At 33.2% G+C, this 21,195-nt stretch overlaps 2 protein-coding genes across 3 annotated transcripts; one reads left to right on the forward strand and one right to left on the reverse strand.

The window, feature by feature from the left end:
* Positions 1-1,623: 1,623 nt before the first annotated feature.
* Positions 1,624-5,022, reverse strand: LOC134255976 (uncharacterized). The gene is made up of 7 exons (XM_062738576.1): positions 4,868-5,022; positions 4,502-4,592; positions 3,297-3,379; positions 2,795-2,920; positions 2,603-2,693; positions 2,114-2,292; positions 1,624-1,828 (listed from the first exon to the last, which is right to left on the reverse strand). The coding sequence occupies exons 1-7, from the start codon at positions 5,006-5,008 to the stop codon at positions 1,634-1,636; spliced, it is 906 nt and encodes a 301-aa protein (XP_062594560.1). The 5' UTR covers positions 5,009-5,022; the 3' UTR covers positions 1,624-1,633.
* Positions 5,023-8,716: 3,694 nt separating this feature from the next.
* LOC134255975 (PC3-like endoprotease variant B) lies at positions 8,717-19,991 on the forward strand. 2 transcript variants are annotated; one of them, XM_062738575.1, is made up of 13 exons: positions 8,717-8,864; positions 11,868-12,045; positions 12,900-13,001; positions 13,599-13,799; positions 14,157-14,303; positions 14,624-14,706; positions 15,508-15,596; positions 15,882-16,054; positions 16,651-16,887; positions 17,299-17,399; positions 17,651-17,869; positions 18,103-18,420; positions 18,808-19,991. In XM_062738575.1, exons 2-13 carry the CDS (start codon positions 11,869-11,871, stop codon positions 19,250-19,252), a joined length of 2,292 nt encoding a protein of 763 aa, XP_062594559.1. In that variant the 5' UTR covers positions 8,717-8,864; position 11,868; the 3' UTR covers positions 19,253-19,991. The 2 variants fall into 2 exon arrangements, with proteins under 2 accessions (XP_062594559.1, XP_062594558.1); XM_062738574.1 differs by lacking the exon at positions 8,717-8,864 and adding an exon at positions 9,071-9,393.
* The last annotated feature ends 1,204 nt before the right edge of the window (positions 19,992-21,195 follow it).

Below are 21,195 nucleotides of genomic sequence, written 5' to 3' on the forward strand. Positions count from 1 at the left end.
ATGTATTAAGACAAGGAGCCTCTCAGTGGGATGCTGGGGGCATCACTGATGTAATAAAGGTCAGTAAAGGTCACGCCATGGAAAATTTTCTCTTTATATATAGCGAGTTTTTGTTTATATATATCGCATTTCACTTTATATATATCGAGGTTCTGTTTATATATATCGCATTTCCTTTATATATATCGAGGTTCTGTTTATATATATATCGCATTTCCTTTATATATATCGAGGTTCTGTTTATATATATCGCATTTTCTTTATATATATCGAGGTTCTGTTTATATATATCGCATTTTCTTTATATATAGAGGTTTGCTTATATATATTGCTTTTCCTTGATATATAGAGGTTGGCACTAATGGGCTTCCGTAGGATTGAGCACAAGTTCTGAAAACTTATAATGCCCTCTCCCTATACATTTAAATTACACATTTATATTGTCACAGTTAAACATGCTATATAATGTATTCAGTATTTGCAAAAGTAAACAAATTGATGCATTTTGCATATATGTATAAATATATAAAAAGTTGAACAAATTCATATATTAATATTGGTACAGTATTTAACAAGGAAATCTACCAGAATGCTTAATAAATGTTTGAACAAAAGAAAAGAGACGTTGTCATCAAACCAAAATATTGTTGGTCTTGTATTGGAAAACCTGCTCTCCTTGAAATAGCTGGCCTGCAGTACTGAAGTATTATGATTTTATATACGTCTTTGACCATAATGTTATACAGATCACTTGAAGCAAAAAAATGTGCAATTTACAGCACAAGATTTTTTTTGCTCTGTTGGGAAGAATTTCTCCACTTCCTAGCACTGGTCCACATTCCCAAATTGCAAACACACCCTTAAACCATTCTGTGTATTTTATCCACCTCTCAGCCCTTCGACTCTACAGGCGATAAACTCATTTGTCTTGTATTGTCTGTTGGATTGCAGAAAATTCAAATTAAGTGAGTTTATCACCAGTAGACTTGACTTTAAAGGGTTGGGAGGTGGATAAAATACACAGATTGGTTAAGAAGGGATTGAAAGGTAGTTGATTGACCAATGCTGGGAAGTGGAGAAATTCTCCCCAACAGTGCACAAAAATGTGCAATTTATGGGGTGCGAATTTTTGTGCACTGTTGGGGAGAATTTCTTGCGCATAAATTGCACTTTTTTTATCTGTAATGTTATGGTCAAAGACTAATATATATAAAACCAGAGTGCCACAGTTCTGCAGCTACTCTCCAAAATGAAAAGAGGAACATGACATTTAGAAGGATTGTTTCAGATAGATCACCTGCAAATACAGTTAATGTCTTCCAGTTGATTTGATAGGCAAGAGTGTGCTCTACATACGATGCATTTCTTTAACTAGGCAAGCTATTGCCAAACAAGTTGACGAAACAGAAATATCAACTGTCTTATTTAAAGTCAGAATTTAGCAACTTAAATCAAATGCTGACTTGTTTTTCATACAAATTGTAAGGCCATTATTTACAAATCTAAATTTCTACAGAATTACCAGTTTGCCCAATCAAGGCATGTGTGACGGGTTGACAAGGAATGCTTACTTGTCTTTGGCACAATCTGTTCTTCATTTTTCTTTGTCATCAACACACTACAAAGCTTTTTTCTATTTATTGGTAAGCTTCTCAGCTACATACAGTTCAGTGTTAAATGGGACAGTGATGTCATCAGTTCCTTTGGCTAAACTATGTTTATCCATAACTGCTTCCATCTCACTTCTGACTTTTAATTTCTCGTTTTCATCAAGGGAAGCAATGACACTTATGGAGCAGAAATGTCCAAGTACATCATTCCGACACCCCTAAAAAGTTTTGTATTTATAATCAACAATATAAACTCTACTTTTGTAGACCTTTTCTATGTCAATTCATAGTTTCATTAGAAATTATTGTTTTTAATAGTATATTCTAAAGATAAAGGAGAAACATTCAATGTACAAAGATGAACTATATGCATATTATAGGTACATGAATACATAAATGGTTCTCAGGTTTAGCTAGAAAAAATGGCATATGGAACTAAAATGATTTGACTGTTTTAAGTACCATGTATTTCTTGAGCTATTAAAACACATTACTTTTCTCACCTTTAACAGTGTGCCAGGTAAGATTTCATGTCGCACACAGCGGAAATGAGGACATTTTTCTATCACTTCCTTCCATTGATAAGATACAGCTCGTGGTGTGTCGCCATAGTAACGTGTTAGGATTCCCTCCATGTCCTTAACCCACGGAACTTTCCAGTCTTTGTTATTCCACACCATTACTGTCAACAAAATTCAGGAAGGACTTCTGATGTCAATATGTCATGATTCTTCCATTTATAGTGATTTACATTGATTTTCAAAAACTTTGTGTTAAATTCTCACAAGTTTACAATTTTGAAAGAAGTCCTTTAAGACTCAAAAATTGAGTCTGGTCTCATATATTGACTTCAAGTGAAGTTTATAGGAATATAAATTAAATAAAATCTATTTTAGCAGACATAATGACTTATCTACTCTTTGATTATCACATGTACACTACATCTACAATGAGCAATTCATATGTCCATTATACAAATTGTATGTTCCTACAGAATTTTCCGCCTGGAATAAGAATCCTATTTATTTCATCTAATGACGTCGTATTAGCGAACCAATGGAAACACTGGGCAGCTAGTACAGTCTGAAAGAGATAAAAAGAAACACAATCACCAACATAATTTAAAAACTAGCAAACTTTTATAAAATTCATCAAAGACTTACTGATTAGTAAATAAAAACTACCTTCACACATTCAGATGGAACTGGAATTTTTTCTGCAGTGCATATTTGAGTGTCTATTCCAGGACAATTCTGTTTTAACATCTTTTGAAATCCATCCATGGGCTCTGTAGCTAAATATTTTTCAACCTGAAAAGAATTCAGAAAAAAATTAAATAATATTTAAAGGAAAATGTCAAGTCCTTTTCAAATATTTGTCAAATGTCATTGCTGTAGAGTGGAATTACTATTTGTTTGTTGTTTATGTTTAATGGGAATTTTTTCTCTCTCTTTTGATTGTAGAACTGTGCTGCATTTCAAAACTACTAAACATTCAATTTGTTGTGAATTGTTGCAATTCTACATAACCTTCAGTTCAAGAAATATTTTTTTCAATTATCTTGCCACTGGCTATAGGGTTTTGATTTGGGTTTGATAAAACTGGACTATCTGCATGGGAAAATTGTAACAATCTTTGCATCTTCAAAGTTTACATTCAGACTACAACGTGAACATAAGTATGTACCTTTGGTAACTCTTTAATTAATTTCTGTGTTAATTTCCCTGTCCCTGCTCCAAGTTCCACACAATCATACTTTACATTATCCTCTGTAAATTAAACAAAAATGTGTACATGTAGTACATGTATGGAACAATTGCAGAATTCTATTGAACCAAAAGTATTAAAAATCATTTTAAAGATGTTATATGCCGGCTTCCATTCAGAAACACATGCCATTCCATTAAAAACGTGATGAAACCTAGGTGATCTTATTGTAATTTAATGTATCATTGAGTCATTGACTGCAGAACGAAACTAGAGGTATTGTGAGCAATGAGCTCACTAAATGATACTCCTGCCTCCCAAATGGCTATAATGGCAAAGTCCGTGTTTTGCTCTGGGAGACCCAAAATATGTGTCGGATCAAAAAGTAAAATAGTAGGTGCAAAATGGCATTATGTAATAAAGAATCTGTGAAAGTATCATTCATTTATAGGAGAAGTTGTGGATAAGTGATGGATACCCTTCAATAATTATAGATTTTGTTTCAAATGTAAAACTCTTGTTGAAGATGAAAAACACTTTTTACTTGATTGTCCTGTGTATAAAAATGTCAGGAAAAAGTATTCAAGGTTACTAGATGTTAATAACTTATCCTGTTTGCTTAATCCACATAACTTTGTATCTATGTTACGAAACAAATCTGTCTATATATCAGAGACTGTTTTGATATTAGAAACAAGCTTACAATAGTATAATATCTTGCAATACATGTATATGGCTAACAACCCATTCCTGTATATAAATATGTGCTTCAGTGCCAATAAAGAATTGAAATTGAAATATTAAAATTAATTATTAAAGGGTATCTATCTCTTATTCGCAACTTCTCCAAAAAATTATTATACTTTTACATAGAGAGAATGGCTATGTCCAGGTTTTGTTCTCAAAATATGTGTCCGATCAAAAAGTAAAAGAGGAGGTCACAATGGCACTATGTAACAAAGATTCTTTGAAAGTCTCAGTGAATTTCATTCAGTGGTACAAGAGGAGTTGCGGATAAGAGACGGTTCTCCAAAGCATTTAAGTGGAACAGACAGACGTACAGACAGACAGAAAGAGGGAAGGATGGACTGACGTAAAGACAGATGGACATCCCAACCACTACATACCCTCCTGCTGTTTAAGTGGGGTGGGGTGGGGGTGGGTATAATTCAAGAATGTTATACCTTTATCTGTTTGAGTTTCTGTGATGATTGAGGATATCAACTTTACAACTTCATCTGTGTAAGAGGGGCGGAATCTGTCATAATTTTCTCCCTAAAATATAATGTTTTGTTTGTTAAAAACATATCTTAATTAATTTACATCATGAGTACATGTATATCCTTAATTAAATCTTCTACTGGGGTCACCTCAGACCAGTGGTTTCCAGTTAGTAGATTTACTTGGTGTCATTAATTCAAGATGTGCATAAGTATAACAAGATTGTTTTTGCCACCGTGCATTGGTGCCAAAACGGAAAAAGTAAAGGAGATTGAGCAGTTTTACTCCATGCAATAATACATATTTATATGAAAGTTTCACATCCTTACATCAACAAATCCCGATTTCGCCGTGTCGTGAACAGCTTCTGTCATGTTCCAGTATATGCCTGGGTGAGTGAATCGAATATTCTTAATTTGTTTATAACTGTGAAACAAAAAGTAGGTTTGTCGGTGTCTAATCATACTCATAGTACGTGGTTTCACGTGGGAAAATAAATCGGGCTCGAGATACCAAAATAATAAAAACATTTGTTTGGACGAGTGGTTTGGTAATTGGTAGGTAACTTAATTAACTATTTAGTTAATTTACCTAATTAATAAGTACCTGGATACTAATAATATTATATTATGTTTATACTTTTTGACTGTGAACATAATTTGGCGAGGTTTAAATAGAGTCTAATGTGGTTAATTTTAATGTATTGCAATAAATACCATAACCAGTTGATAAACAGTTGGACAAGTGAATAGAGAACTATTTCTTTTAATCTTAAACATATGCATATATATATCCACAAAGATATTTTAAAAATTCCCTATAGATAAATTATAGCCAAACTAGGGCCTTTGTAAATAGGAACTCAGATAAACAGAATAATTAGGCCTGATATTTTGAAATGAATTAATGCATATTTCTCTTACTTCAATTTATAACAAACACTCTTACTTCAGTTTATTAACTAACTGGTCATGGTACAGTTGTGTGTCAAAAGTGAAGATAATTTTATTTTTTCTTTATATATTTCATTAAAAACAATATTTTGTAAAATCGCTGGTATGACAACATTTCTTGACAGATTTTATCAAAAATTTCTTGATAATCCAAGAAATTGTTGTAGTTAAAAAAAAAAGTTTTTATCTGATAAGCAATGATAATTTAAAAATATTGTAATTTAAGTGTGACATGAATTTTTAAGTCATATACTCACAATGAATTAGATAGTCAACATTGATCTTAAATTTTAGAACTGATGTTTAGTGATGAACTATATTTTACTACATATTAAACGTGGAATGATCTTTTAAAGAAAGATAACTACACATTTTCTGGTTTAAGTACTGAAATAAATAATTAGATTGGACAAAAATTGACCATTTACCTATGATTTTACAAAATGTTGTTTTCAATGAAATATATAGAGAAAAAATAAAATTATCTTCACTTTTGGCACGCCACTGTAGCTTAGTGGTAGAGTGTTCACTTCATGATCGTTAGTCCTGGGTTTGATTCTCGTTCGTGGCGCAGCATCAAACTTAAGACGTAAACATAGGTAGTGACTGTTCCTTAGCTAAACGCTTGGCATTAGAAGTGAAAGTCATGGGTGTTTTGAATATGACCTTAAAAACGTAGGTCCCATGTTGCCATAGGTATTGGCATGTTGAAGAACCCCACTGCTCAATGGCCCTGAGTGCGGAGTATAGGTCCAAATTTGAAGCCCTTCACTGGCATACGGTGACATCTTCATATGAGTGAAAAATTCTCGAGAGGGACGTTAGACAACATACAATCAATCAATCAATTTATTAACATGTTTTGAGACAGGTTCATTGATTCTAAATCATTGATTATCCCACTGTTCACTCAGGAAGCAGGGCTCTCGATTCTCTAAAATTGGGGCCGTTCAACGGCCCCGTTCCCAATGCAAAAAAAATACTTTTTTCCCAAAAGAAAGATGTAAATTTCCCAATTTTCATAGCAAAATATTAATTAAAAAATAAAAGTCCATGAAACTTAATCGCAAAAAAAAAAAACCCAAACAAAACACACTTGAAAATGAAAGTGAAACTGTACCACTATTTTATTAGTTCGCACAAATGCATTTAAAAGTTCGGGGAACCAGGTTATTGTTTTTACCGAAATGTTTACTATGAGTTCAGAGTATCTTGTCATGTAGTTTCGACAAAAAAACGTCATTTTGTTTTCAAAAAAAGACATTTCACTTAAATATTAGTAAGCTGCACGTAGAAACAAACCCATGCACGCTTTGGCATGATCAGTCTCGCGCTGTATTGGTAAGCAACTTTGTCCATGTGATCGAGGAAATTCGGGACAATGTGACTAGCGACTGTCACTCAGAATGACAGATAACCACAATATCAACACTCAAAGACAGTAATGACAAAGCTAATGTACTTTCATAAATAGCCTACGTACCCATGTTTGATCTGTATTCAAAACCAGAGTTAAATAGATGACAAAATGCTAGAAAAGCAAAATTTGAGGATTTTTTAAAATGAATTTTGGTTATCCAACTTTTCCCAAAATGATGGTAATTTTCCCAACTTGAACGGCCCCGGCCCCAGTCCCAAAAAGTGGTGTGAGAGCCCTGGGAAATAAAACTTTTTTTAAACACATTATTTTTTAAAAGAATTCCAGTTTATTAAAGTTGAGCATAACTCCTTGGAAATATTCATTCCTTTTGTAACAGAGTTGAAAGTGGCCAGGTGTTGTACATGTAAATAGTGAGGCCACGCTCCTACTAGCACTAGCTAGTGGGTTAACCCTTTAGCTCAGTCGTTAGAGCGTTGGATTTTAAATCTGATGGTTGCAGGTTTGAGCCACAGTACGTACACCCCCCAGCTAATTGGTCATACTTTTAAAATACTTATTTACCCAGACTGCAAATTGCATGGACATACAAATTCATAAAATTGAAACAACAATATTATAGAATTGTATCTATTCTTGAAAGAGAAATTATTATGTCGTAAATTATGATTCCGTAAAATTTTATTGATCCTTTACTCACATGGGAGCTTTTTTTTTTTTATTATTTTATACTTTGATTGATTAGACTTTGATTGTGTTGCTTTTCCTGAAAAAATTGACCAACTGAATAAAAGTGGTTGGATTCAAGACTTTTTTATTACATTCCAGGTTTTTTAATGAATCTTAATTGAAGGCCAAGGTATTACATGTATGAGCCTCATCTGTGACTGTCAAATAAGCATGCATGTAGTGTATTGATAAATTTAGAAATCAATCCAGTTAAGGGAACCTTAGGGAATATGAAAAGCTCTGAGCTTCCATGTAACACAATGAGTGTTTTAAGAATTACATTTTCTATACCTTCTTTGTATAATACAGATTAGGACAAATGGGACAAGTTTAATGGTGTTGTATTGTGATAAAATCAAAATTTCAGTCTCATTTGAAAATTTATTTGAAGTGAAAGCTCTAGATTAAGATATAAAAAATAAATTATTTCTTCGAATAAGATGCATGAAGCTGTCGTCCACTGTTAGTCACATATATCACTACATCATATTATCTGTTATATGAACATATCACATATCACAGTCAGAAAAACTCATGTGTACATATATAGTTGAATTATGTGATTTGTTTGTTTATTTGTATGAATGTTCTGATAAATTTTCTGATATTCCTGTTTAGTCCCTACATATACATGTATGTGGCATATATGTGAGCTTATACATGTTCTGGAGTACATAGATATAGAAGTCTTTTATGTACATGTACTTCTATTTATGATCTTAAAATCAGCCTTCAAGGAATATAAGGGTTATACTATAGAACATGAGAAGGTCACATCATTTTCCCTTTGAAGCTAAGATAATACTGTAACATGATTATGAGTACTTCTTTACTGTGCTCAAAGGAATTAACATGTTTTCATTTAAATTTACACATAAGAAATAAATACATCTATTGAAAAGTAAACACAAATTTTATTTCACAAACCCTAAACATTTTATATTGATATTCAATGAGGCATGACCAGGTATATTCCATTACCAGGATATACCTTTGCAGGTAACTGATGTATCGCCTATGTTGACGAAAAGTTCAACAGATATCAAGATAATTCTCTGTTCCTCAGGCATTCATGCTTCAAAATGAGCTGGTAGCTCAGTGTATTGCCATGCATGATTTGAAACTCTATATTTAGTTTTCTTTTTTCAGGTAGTTAAACAGATAGGCAGTCTAAGTAAACAAAGTCTTAATAATTGGCCATGTTGACGTTTAAACTCTGACGTAAAGGAAGCGGGGGAGAGAGGGGCCGCAAAGATAAGAGAAATCGTAAGTATAATGGGCAAAGGGATTTAAAGGGGTGCACAATAGGTATTGTAGAACATTTTGTGTGCTTATGGCTTTACCTGTATTAAAGATACCCCAAATTCTAATTTTAAGGTCGCCTGAGAAAGGTCTCTATTAGCTATCACAATGCCAATTCTTATTTAACACATTTCATAATCTTGAACCATTTTCTTACCTGTGGGAACCTTCGAGGCATTTAAATTCGTGCACATTAGAAAAATAAATGACAATGAAAGAATAAGATTTGTACTCTCAGTGTTTCTACATTTTATGATAGGAAGTTTATTGGATGACATTAGGCTGCCACGTCTACATGGGAAATTAAACAATAGTTAAAACTGAACTACTGTTGGAGTATTTGAAAGTGCTTTTTTTAGTGTTTTTGGAGTAAAATATTTTCTACTTGCAAAATTTCAGTGATTTTTAAGTGAAAGTAATTTTTCGGGTCTGTTTACCATATGGAAAAATTAAAATGTGGATTATTTGACAATAATGTCCCAAGCGGATTCAGGTACTAAAATTCAAAGTAAAAAATAAATATTGAGACATCTAGGGTATATTAGTTCAAATTAAAACAAAAAAAAGTAAGGCTAAGACTGGTAAATGGTAAAGCTACATAGCTGGACACATTTTAATGTTTTGTTTTGTATTTCAATTTTTCACTGCAGTTTATATCCAGAATTTATGCTCAAAATTTTCAACATTTGATATTTATTTTCATAAAAAAAATTTCCAACATTTTTTATTTGAATTTTCTCAATTATTTTTTTTAATTTCATGTATAACAAGTACAAGTGAAGGAGACCAATGTGTTAATTTTTTTCTAGTTGAATTTTTAGGTCACCTGAGTAAACTCAGGTGACCTATTGCTATCCGTTTTCGTCCGTCGTCGTCCGTCGTGTGTCGTGTGTTAACATTTGAACATTTTCAGCTTCTTCTCTGCAACCACTGAACCAATTTCAACCAAATTTGGCACAAAGCATCTATGGGTGAAGGGGAACAAAAATTGTGAATTTCATGATCCCTGCCCCCCTGGGGCCTGAGGGGTGGGGCCAAGACCACTAAAATTAATGCAATCTTTAAAAATCTTCTTCTTTACTCCTGGACATCAAGCAGTCAAACTATTTGCATGATTGTAATCAGCATTGAGTCCTCTACCAAAATTGTGAAATTCATGGCCCTGGGGTCAGGGGTTCTAGTGCTAGGGCGAGGCTAAATAAGTATATAGTGAAAATGCATTATTTCTTTGAAAATCTTCTTCTCTGCTCCTGGGTATTAAATAAACCAACTAAGTACATAGTTATGATGAGCAAGAGTGCCTCTACCAAAATTGTGAATTTTATGGCCCCAGGGTCAGGGGTTCTGGTGTTAGGGTGGGGCTCTATTGATTATATAGTAAAAATACATGATTTCTTTGAAAATCTTCTTCTCTGCCCCTGGGTATTAAATAAACCAAGTAAGTAAATAGTTATGATGAGCAAGAGTGCCTCTACCAAAATTGTGAATTTTATGGCCCCAGGGTCAAGGGTTCTGGTGTTGGGGGGGGGGCTCTATTGATTATAAAGTGAAAATACATGAAATCTTTGAAAATCTTCTTCTCTGCTCCTAGGTATTAAATAAACTAACTAAGTACGTAGTTATGATAAGCAAGTGTTCCTCAACCAAGATTGTGAATTTTATGGCCCCAGGGTCAAGGGTTCTGGTGTGTGGGGGGGAGGGCTCTATTGATTATATAGTGAAAATATGTGAATTCCTTGAAAATCTTCTTCTCTGCTCCTAGGTATTATATAAACTAAATAAGTGCATAGTTATGATGAGCAAGAGTGCCTCACACAATATTGTGAATTTAATGGCCATATCATCAAGGGTTCTGGTGTTGGGGGGGGGGGGGCTCGATTGATTATATAGTGAAATTACATGAATTCTTTGAAAATCTTTTTCTCTGCTCCTAGGTATTAAATAAATTAATTAAGTGCATAGTGACGATGAGCAAGAGTGCCTCAACCAAAATTGTGAATTTTATGGCCCCAGGGTCAAGGGTTCTGGTGTTGGAGGGGGGGGGGGGCTCTATTGATCATATGGTGAAAATACATGAATTCTTTGAAAATCTTCTTCTCTGCTCCTAGGTATCAAATAAAGTAACTAAGTGCATAGTTATGATGAGCAAGAGTGCCTCTACAAAAATTGTGAATTTTATGGCTCCAGCGTCAATGGTTCTTTGGGGGGGGTTTATTGATTATAAAGTGAAAATACATGAATTCTTTGAAAATCTTCTTCTCTGCTCCTAGGTATTAAATAAACTAAGTAAGTGCATAGTTATGATGAGCAAGAATGCCTCTTCTAAAATTATGAATTTCATTGCCCCAGGGTCTGGGGTTCTGGTGTTAGGGTGGGGCTCTATTGATTATATAGTGAAAATACATTAAATTTTTGAAAATTTTCTTCTCTGTCTCTGGGTATGAAGCAGATGAACTACCTATATAGTTATGATGAGCAAGGTCCCTAATCTTGCAGAATTGTGGATTTCAATGCCCCAGGGTCAGGGGGGGCTCTACTTATATACTGAAAATGAATTGTTTGAAATCTGGTCCTTTGTATTTATAAAACATTTATTTACTTTTTGATAGGCAATTTTAAGGGTGCCTTTTAAAAGTTTGTGCAACCTAGGGTCAGGGGTTTATGTCAGAGTGTTAGGGGCACTACTGATTATTGATGAATATTACTGATTAGTTGGAATGCATTTTTGTTCTCCTACCCTGCATATGGGTATTCAGTAACCAAGCTAAGCAACTGCTAAGTTTATTGTTATGATGATCAATGGTGCCCTTTCAAAATTGTGAATGCCATATAGCATCTGGCTTAAAACATGAATCAAATTCAATACACTGTAACTGGAAAGTTGTTGCATAATGCTCAGGTGACCTATAAGGCCGTGGGGCTCTTGTTAAATTATTGTTTTAAAAATGAGTTGTGTTTATATGACAGGATGTATGTTAGAGTAATGTGGGTCCTACTCCTACTGGCTCTGGTGGCGTGTTCAGCACTTCCTGTCACATCCGAGGAAGGGGAGTCGGACTACCTTAACCTATTCCTAGTGAAGGTCCACAAAAGGTCAGCCATCCATGACCTGGCGGCTGAGCATGGGTTCAAGGTCACAGATGAGGTGAGTGGCTACATCTTTTACAAAGTGGAATATTAATTGTATTGTCAAGTTAAAAACAGTATTATTATTTTGATTACCTTTACGGTAATTGATACTTTTTTTTTTATTGCAAATCTATATATTTTAGACATACATTAATTATCAGATGAAGAGTAAGATATAGAAAATAATTTTGTAATTAGTGAATGGAAAAGGGCTGAGAAAAAAATGCCAGACTCTGTTGTAGTCCATTTAAGACATTTTGGAATAGTCAAAAGAAGCACAAAATCCAGTTATCAAATATCAAATATTGAAAAAAAGATTTAAATTGCTAACTAAAATTACTTCAATATATATATCCTGTTCTATTTGCAGTCAATGGCAATTAATGTTAACTCTTACGTTTCAGTAAAGTAGTTGACCTTTAAAGCAGGATTGATTTTTTTCCTTCTTTATGCATATTCTTTTTTCTGCCTTAGTTACAAAATACAACTTATTTCAATCTTGCTTGATGAAAAAAAATTATATAACAAAGATTCTTTCAAAAGTAGAATAGGATTTATGATTGCAAAGATCTGCCAAAAATAAGATAAACTTGTGGTTTGAATCCCTTTATTATGAAATTTTAATTTTAATGTGGTTTGAGTCCCTTTATTATGAAATTTTAGTTGCCATTAGATATTATTAAGCTGCAAAGGAGTTTGAATTGAAATACATGTACAGTGTATGTGCATTGTAACCATAAACTTTTTCTAATTAATGTTTCTTTAGCAATTAATTCTATGATAATTTTAAGTGAAAGTTTTGTGAGAAGGAATGCTGTGTTTTTAGTTCATTCTGAAGTGTTTATAATGCTCTATTATTGTTGTTATTAGCTAGAAGAACTGGGTTACCATTTATTGGAACATGAGGAAGTGTCACGGAGATCCAAAAGAAGTGCTGAAAATCATGTTAAAAAACTAAAGGAGGATTCTAGAGTAAGCTGATCAGTTATCCATAATTCTGATTTAATGCTTATAAATGAAAGAGACTTGTACTCAAGTTATTTTGGTAAAGCACAATTTGATTTGCTAATGCGCTAATGTTTGAGACAGTAAAATGGAGCAATAACGAGAATTAATTCTTTTTATTGCGACGTCATAATACTTGTATAGTGATGCTCCATGATATATATATATTGCATAGAAAGTCAACAAAATAAGATGTAGACTTAAAACATAATGCAAAGTTTGCATTAGAATGGGAATAATAATCATGTAATTTAATATTTGTTACTGTTTATGCTGATTTAATGGTCGCGAACATCTGTTTGACTGGCTCTACCTAAGCATCACCGATACATGTAAAACTCAGTTTGCAGCCATTAAATCGGCATTAACGGGTACATAAACCAAATTTGTAGAAGAAAGTTATTTCCTAAATCATATTCTTGGCAATTAAGCCATCTTATCTTGATTTATCCAGCAAATAATTCATAAAATTTTTCTTAAAGAAAATTAATTGAAACTTCATATAATTTTTTGCCATTTATTGATATAGAGTTATTGAAACACATAAAATTATTTTTGTTTCAGGTGAAGTTTGTCCAGCAGCAGAAGCTGTTGGTTCGTGAGAAGAGAGAGATCTTGTATGACAAACAACTGGAGATGCCAGAGCGTAACTTTGACCCCTCAGAGTTTTACCGGGCCCCCCAGTCCCACCTGTACAGTAGGGACTTCACTAGCACCCAGGGGGTGTCCTTTAATGACCCCTACTATAAAGACCAGTGGTATTGTGTAAGTCCCCCCCCCCCCCCCCCTCCAAGTCTGATTTATCTACAACAAATTACGCTTAATTAGAGAGTCATGAATGAACAATTTTAATTCAATATGAATGTAAAATTTTATTTGTGTTAAGTTCATATGTCTCAAAACTACATGGAATAAAAATTATCTTGCTGTAAGCATTAATTCAATATAAGCATGTTTGCCTTAATAATTTTTACTGCGAAGCCACTTTATGTTTCATAAGAATTTTGTTTGATTTATGTGACAATTTGAATACTCCATGTAGATCTGCTTAAAAATAAGTAACTCGATCAGCTTTAATTGTGATAATCTTTTGTGTATTCTATACTTAACGTATTTTTTTAGGACAATTATGGGCAGTCTGGTGGAAAGAAATTTATTGACCTCAATGTCAAGGTCGCGTGGAACCAAGGTTACACTGGTAAAGGGGTCACAATCACCGTGTTAGACGACGGCGTGGATCATAGCCACCCAGATCTTCAGAGGAACTATGTGAGTCTTAAACATAACAGATGAGTTAGCTTTAAGTTTGCAATATACATGTATCATAAACTGGGATGTATATGCATGTATATTGTGGAATATTGTGAGAATGAGTGGGCATTGTGTTATATATCACAAAGAAGCTAATTATTTGCTGAATACGAAGCTCCTTGTATAAAAAAAAATCATACAAGTTTAAGTTAAATACACTGTATGTGAAAAGAGTTGTCAATGAAGTTCTTTGCAAGAAAATTTATCAAAAACAGAGTTACTTGAAGGTGCAAGTATTTTGAGAATGTGAAAAATATTCTCATAATTGTTTTTTTCAGTCTCCTTTTGCAAGTGCTGACTTAAATGATAAAAGTGATAAGAACAACGACCCTATGCCAAACACCAAAGTTCCAGGAAATAGGTCAGTTCTGTATAACAAACAAAGATAGTAAAGGATAGAATCATATCAAAGATATTAATTACCAAAGAAATTATTTAGAAATTGTCATTAAATGTCATACATATTTAATTGCTTCATTTAATGTAAATAATTTAAACTTCATTTCTACAATTTAATGCCAGCCTGTGGAAAGGTAATGTATATACATATCAAGAGGATCTGTTCTGTAAAAACAAAAGTACATATAAAGCATGCTGAATCACAGATGGTCATGTATTGTAAAGTTGTGCATGGTCATGGAGACTATATTGTACATGAAAGCAATGCTTCTCATTTTATGTCAAACAACATGGGAAAGAAACCAAGACTGTCAGAGTGCTTCCCAATCAAGTTGTTTATTTGTGTCTAGTTCTGCTTTGGATGTTTTGAAATAAGCATGCTTTGTTATCCTTATGCTGTTTTATTTTATTTTTTTTCTCTTGAATTTTATTTCGATTTGTTTTTAAGAAAATTTCTACCAATTTATGTCAATGCTGCATTTGTATTAATATAGCATGTTTAGTGTACAGTGTAATGTTCTTGAAATTTGAGAAAGATTTCAATTGATAATGAACCAAGTAAAGCTTATCAACCTGTAGATTATGATTATATGGAATCCCAAAATATAAAGATAACATTGAAGTTCCATAGAAGTACAAAGTCCATTTATTTTTTAAATTGTATGTACATGTATTACATTTATGAAAACATTAGACTGCCAACTATATATATAAGTTAACTTTTAAAAACAAAATTATTAATTAACATTACTGTTATTTTCAGTCATGGAACACGCTGTGCTGGGGAGATTGCAGCTGAAGCCAACAATAATGTTTGTAGTGTGGGCGTGGCTTATAATGCCAAAGTAGGAGGTAAGCTGTCAATCAGAGTATGATTATATTTACCAGTAAGTTTTATCGGAAAAATTTATTTGTAAAATTCAACTTATTTGATGTCTTAATGGAACTGAGCTATTCACAATGTGGCAAATCTTGGAAGAATTCTATGGAAACAGATGAATTGTTAATAAATATCTTCATTTATTTAGAAATTTACTAATCAATCTTTAGCATATTACCTAAATCAGCCTATTAATTTGCAAAAGAAAAAATGATTTGATACTCCTTTTCCTATAAATTTGCTCTGCCTGTTTTCAGGTGTGCGTATGTTGGACGGAGCTGTGTATGATACGATAGAGGCCAAGGCAGTCAACTTTAAGAACCAGTTTATTGATATAATGAGTGCCTCCTGGGGACCAAGGGATGATGGACGAACACTGGAGGGCCCAGGCCCCGCGACCTTAGATGCTCTGGAGGCAGGGGTCAACAAGGTAAAAAATTAACAAAATAAACGAACACTTTTACTAAATCTAAAATGCAAATTTTCTTTATAATCATTATAATTTTTTGATTAATGTAATACATAATTATGTTTTTTAAAACAAAAATTGAAAAAAAAAATCACTTAATCAACAAGTGAATTTTAAAAATTATTGAAGAGTTTAATGAAAGTGCAAAACCCTTTAAATTTATTGACATTTATGACAGTTGTACTTTCCAATGAGTTTCCAAACTTTTAGTTATCCCATGTTTAACCCTTTATGATGATATAAATGATGTCGGAAAACGTCACAATGGGTTTTGCGTTAGAGTGATGAAGTAAAATGAAGTGGAGTCCTATATAAAATAAGTGTTAAACATTGACTGTGGTGTACAAAACATGGGATAAAAAGAATCTCACATGATTCGTGGTTAGATATGATTTTTATCCAAATCGTGTGTTTTTATCCCCTTGCCAAGGCTCGGGGATATAAAACACACAACTTGTTGGATAAAAATCATATCCAACTACAAATCATGTGAGATCCTACATATATCATCAGTAATATCCATACCTATGGGGTAATTTTTTAAAACTCAATTTCAGGGCAGAAATGGTAAGGGCACTATTTATGTGTGGGCAACAGGAAATGGTGGTGTCCACGACGACGACTGTGGTTGTGATGGTTACGTGTCCTCACCTTACACTTTATCTGTGGGCAGCATCTCCGATCGTGGCCAGGCTCCTTATTTTGATGAAAAGTGTGCCTCCACCATGACAGTGGTACCTAGTGGGGGGGAGATCAGAGCTGGGGAATTCGGTGGAAAACCCAAAATTAAAGTGGTTGGTATATAAATATCACTGCGGTTTAGTAAGACAGGATCATGTAAAGTTATTAGTGTATGTAGCACAAAGTTCAATATATATATGAGCAAAAGCTGTTGCTTATTTTGATGATGTTAATATTCAGACTCTGCAAAGATACCAGATAAAAACCTACTTAATCTTTGATATTTTACTCACTTAGTTTCTTCAATCAAGACAAATACACACATACTTCAAAGAAAGATAACTCTTATCAGGTTTTACAATTTTTTCACCTCTCATTTCTATGATTCACCCATCAAAATCAAACAAACCTCAAAAATTGTTACTATTCCTGATTTAGAGGCTGTCCAAAGTATTTTTTTATTTTCTTCAAATTAAAATAGATGAAATGTGAATCAGATCTAAATGATTGATTAACAATGACAGGTGACCACAGACATTAATGGGGGCTGTATCCTGGGATTTGAGGGGACATCTGCTGCCGCCCCCCTGGCTGCTGCCTGTACCGCCCTGGCCCTAGAGGCAAAGTAAGAATCTCTAGTTACAGAAAAATTTTAATTAAAGACCTTTTCATTATATAAATGTCCTTTTTGTAAAACATAAATAAAACGAAACTTCAGAGAAGAAAATATATAAATTGGATTTGAGATTTGTGTTGTTTGATGAATGATGTTAAGATATAATTTTAAAAAGTTATATTTTTTGTTAAACAAGCTGCTAAATGGCTGATGAAATAATGTAACATATATCCACTTAACATAAATGGTTTGTTTAACAGCCCTGATTTGACATGGAGAGATATGCAGCACATTGTCGTGGAGACCGCTAAGATCCCCTCCGTGGACCACACCTGGATTGTTAACGGGGCAGGGAAACATGTCAGCCACTCCTTTGGGTTTGGAGTGATGGACTGCGGGGCTATGGTGAATGCTGCCTTAAACTGGCAGACCGTCCCAGATCTCAAGATCCAGAAGTCTCAGGTGTATGAGATCAACAGGTGGGTATCTTTATTGTCCTTGTTTTGTTCATTACTTTATCCCATTTCTTTAATATTAAATGGTGAATTCCCAACTACAATATTATTACATGAATCTATTCAAAAATTGATAGTTATTGGTGAAGTACTTGAAATATATTCTGATAATTTAAAGCTAGCTTCATTCAGCACCATGAAACAAAACTCTTATTAAATATTTCCCGCTAATTATAACTGAATATTTGGTTTTCCAGGCCCATACCCACCAGGGACTGTGTAACGAGAACAGTACAATACGTCCCTGAGGGATCTCCCATAATTCAGTTGGAACACGTCCAGCTGTACGTCAAATTACAGCACACTCGCCGTGGTGATGTGCAGATTTATCTGACCTCTCCCAGTAAAACCGAGTCAGAAATGTTGTCCACCAGGACGAATGATGAGTCTAAGGACGGTATTGACTTTACATTTATGACGGTCCACAAATGGGGGGAGAATCCCGCAGGAAACTGGGGAGTCAAAGTGTGTGATAATCGCAAATCAACCACAGAAAATACAGGAAAACTGGAAAAGTAAGTTTGATGTATTTTGGAAAACAGAAATGTATGCAAGCAAATTCATTGATGTTCAGAACTACAAGAAAAAAAATTACAGTTCATAAAGGAATCATCCTCTATTTCATTGTTGATCATTTTGCAAGATATTTTTGCACTTGTACTTATGAGTCTTATGCTAAAAAAATTTTTTTTGAAAAATGATTCAGGAAAAAGCTTATTATGGTTGAAATGATTGTCATTGTCTCAAAGTAGAGAAATCCTTTTAGAAAGGAAAATTTATGCTACTTGTTGTGCAATTTAAAGACCATTTTTGTGGTCCTAGGAAGTTAATTTTGAATATGTTTTATTTAATGACACAACTGACAGAAAATTTTTCATGGGAACTCCTTGTATAATTTTCAGATTCCAGGTAATCTATTATGGAACTACAGAGAGACCAGCAACTCGTAGTACAGGAAACCAGCAATCTCACAAACTGCCCCTGGCAACGGTAGAGGAGATAGAGAAGACAGAATTACTGAAATCACGGAACCTAAAGCTCAAAAGAAACACGGGAGACAAAAAGAAAAAGGCCTACCAGGAACAGGATGTCAACACTGAAAAAGAGAGGGCTTTTGACATTGATTTCGGGGAAGAGAAGCTGGATGGGCAACTGGAAGATCGAGAGTTTGAGAGCCAGAAGGAGAGGAAGAGTGAGCTATATAAGAAGTTGTTGGAAGACCTAGAGGAAATGCTGGAGGGTAGGAGTGAGGAGGAGGAAGACCAGTACAGGGAGGAAAAACGAGGGAGGGACAAGACTCAGGAACTACTGGACGAAATTGACCGAGTTCTTAAAAATAATGAGTAACCATGATAGCCTTTTGTTCACGTCTTCAATAGGAGTGGTTAGTCAGTGTTATGTTTAACAATATAAAAAGATCTGGTCATCTCATAAGCTGATTTTGATTTATTTTGTCATTTTGAAGTGTTTAGATTTATTTTCAATTCAAAATTCAGATCTTTGGAAATATTTTCAATTAAAAATTCAGATTTTTGTAAAACCAGCTTATTTTAAGAATCTCCATGTATATTGATCTTTGTTAAGAAGTTGAGGAAGCATAGTGGATATGAATAAGGTTAATAACATGACAGAAAAGAATGTAGATTTTTCCAATGGAAATAAATATATAGCAAATGCAAAACATCAGTTGATTATAAACTTAATTTGAAATACCTTTACTGACTGACCTCTCCTACACTTGTTGATGATGGCTATATTTGGCTCTTATTGATGAGGAACACTTTTGAAAAAGCAATAATTTCTGAGAATATACTCATGGGAACTGGTTTCTGCTTTACACAACACTCAATTCTACGCAGCTTTACTAATGTTTAATTACTCCTGAGGCCCATCTTTCTTCATTTCCTGAAATATATTGAGTTTTGTAGGAGGGTTTTTGAATCTCAACAATTGGCTTCTGTTATTTAGCCAGTTTTTTTCTGACTACAATAATTTTCAAAATCCTGTGTTTTGTTTTATATAACTATAAGTTATAAAGAAAGAAAACACATTTTAAAGACAGGGTATTATAAGTGTTGATGGATTATTTTCTATCATTTGTTCAAAAAATTTATTTGATTACATATAATGTTTTGTATTTTTTTTTAAATTTGCAGAATTAAAATCTATGCATTGAAATCCAAATTTGTTGATAATATAGTTTGATACTTTTATTTATTGAAATCTCGTTATTTTGTTCTTAAGTTTATTTGATATAATTTAATTTTGATTCATTTTTGTATAGATATAGTGAACACATTGAAGTCCAGATTTGTTGACTATATTTCTTACTATTTTGTTTTCTTACTAAATTGTTACTATATTTCTTGAAATCCTGTTATTTTGTACATCCCACCTTCTGAAATCCATTTTGTATTTTTATTTAAAGTTTCGTTAAACTTTAATTTACATATTTGAAATCCAAGATTTGTTGATGATGCTATTTCTTGAAATCCTTTATTTGTCTATAACTGATGAATTTAATAATTTTTGGATTTTTTTTTTTTTTTTGCGGAAAGCAGTTGTTATAAAAAATTCCTACCACCCATTCTAATTTAAAAAATATAACAGAATTTTGAAATGTTAGTCTTGTTTAACTGGTGATTCAGGTAGAACACATATCCAGACAAAACTAGGAACCAAAGCTTTGTTATTTTGAATATACATATATTTACAAATATTTATTTCTTATTGTTATATTTTTTGTTAAATCTTTGATTGAAATTTCATCTTTGTTAAAAGTCTGTTATGTAATTTTGAAATATTTGTGAATAAACTTTCACCAACAAATTTTTTTCAGGTCTCAGAAATACATGTTCTTTGTTTTTATTTTAAGTCATTTGAATGACAGAAACATGAGGTACATGTATATATGTATCTATAAGTGATTAAACTCATAGATGGAGGATATGATAAGAACAGTATATCAAAGTCCATAAAACAATACAAAATAGGAGCAGAGCAAACAAGGACCTCCAAAACATCAGAGGTGGGATCAGGTGCCATGGAGGAGTGAGCATCCCCTGCTGACCGCTCACACCAGCTGTGTGCTCCTTGTCATGATTGGGAAATAAAAGAAAAATCCTTCTTCAATACAGTGTATAAATAATGGACTAACAATTAGTATGAAAAACGTCAGTCAGCATTTGACTCGATGATAAATTGTATTTGTAGATCTTGTGAACAATACAAATAGTGGACAAGGCAAATACAGAAATTCTTGTAAACATGTAAATGAGGAAAAATCCTGT

This window comes from Saccostrea cucullata, unplaced genomic scaffold (assembly GCF_032062105.1).
Source record: "Saccostrea cucullata isolate Sc308-1 unplaced genomic scaffold, CSIRO_AGI_Scuc_v1 ctg3680, whole genome shotgun sequence".
Classification (NCBI taxonomy): Eukaryota; Metazoa; Mollusca; class Bivalvia; order Ostreida; family Ostreidae; genus Saccostrea; species Saccostrea cuccullata.

Bases quoted from the DNA above. Each gene is read 5' to 3' on its own strand.
- LOC134255976 (XM_062738576.1), bottom strand. From the start codon at position 5,008: ATGAGTATGATTAGACACCGACAAACCTACTTTTTGTTTCACAGTTAT. The intron at 2,921-3,296 runs GTACATACTTAT...AATTCTTTTCAG, and splicing joins TAATTAAAGAGTTACCAAAG to GTTGAAAAATATTTAGCTAC. The intron at 2,694-2,794 runs GTAGTTTTTATT...TATCTCTTTCAG, and splicing joins TTCCATCTGAATGTGTGAAG to ACTGTACTAGCTGCCCAGTG.
- LOC134255975 (XM_062738574.1), top strand. From the start codon at position 9,341: ATGGAAAAATTAAAATGTGGATTATTTGACAATAATGTCCCAAGCGGA. The intron at 15,597-15,881 runs GTAAGCTGTCAA...GCCTGTTTTCAG, and splicing joins TTATAATGCCAAAGTAGGAG to GTGTGCGTATGTTGGACGGA. The intron at 18,421-18,807 runs GTAAGTTTGATG...TATAATTTTCAG, and splicing joins AATACAGGAAAACTGGAAAA to ATTCCAGGTAATCTATTATG.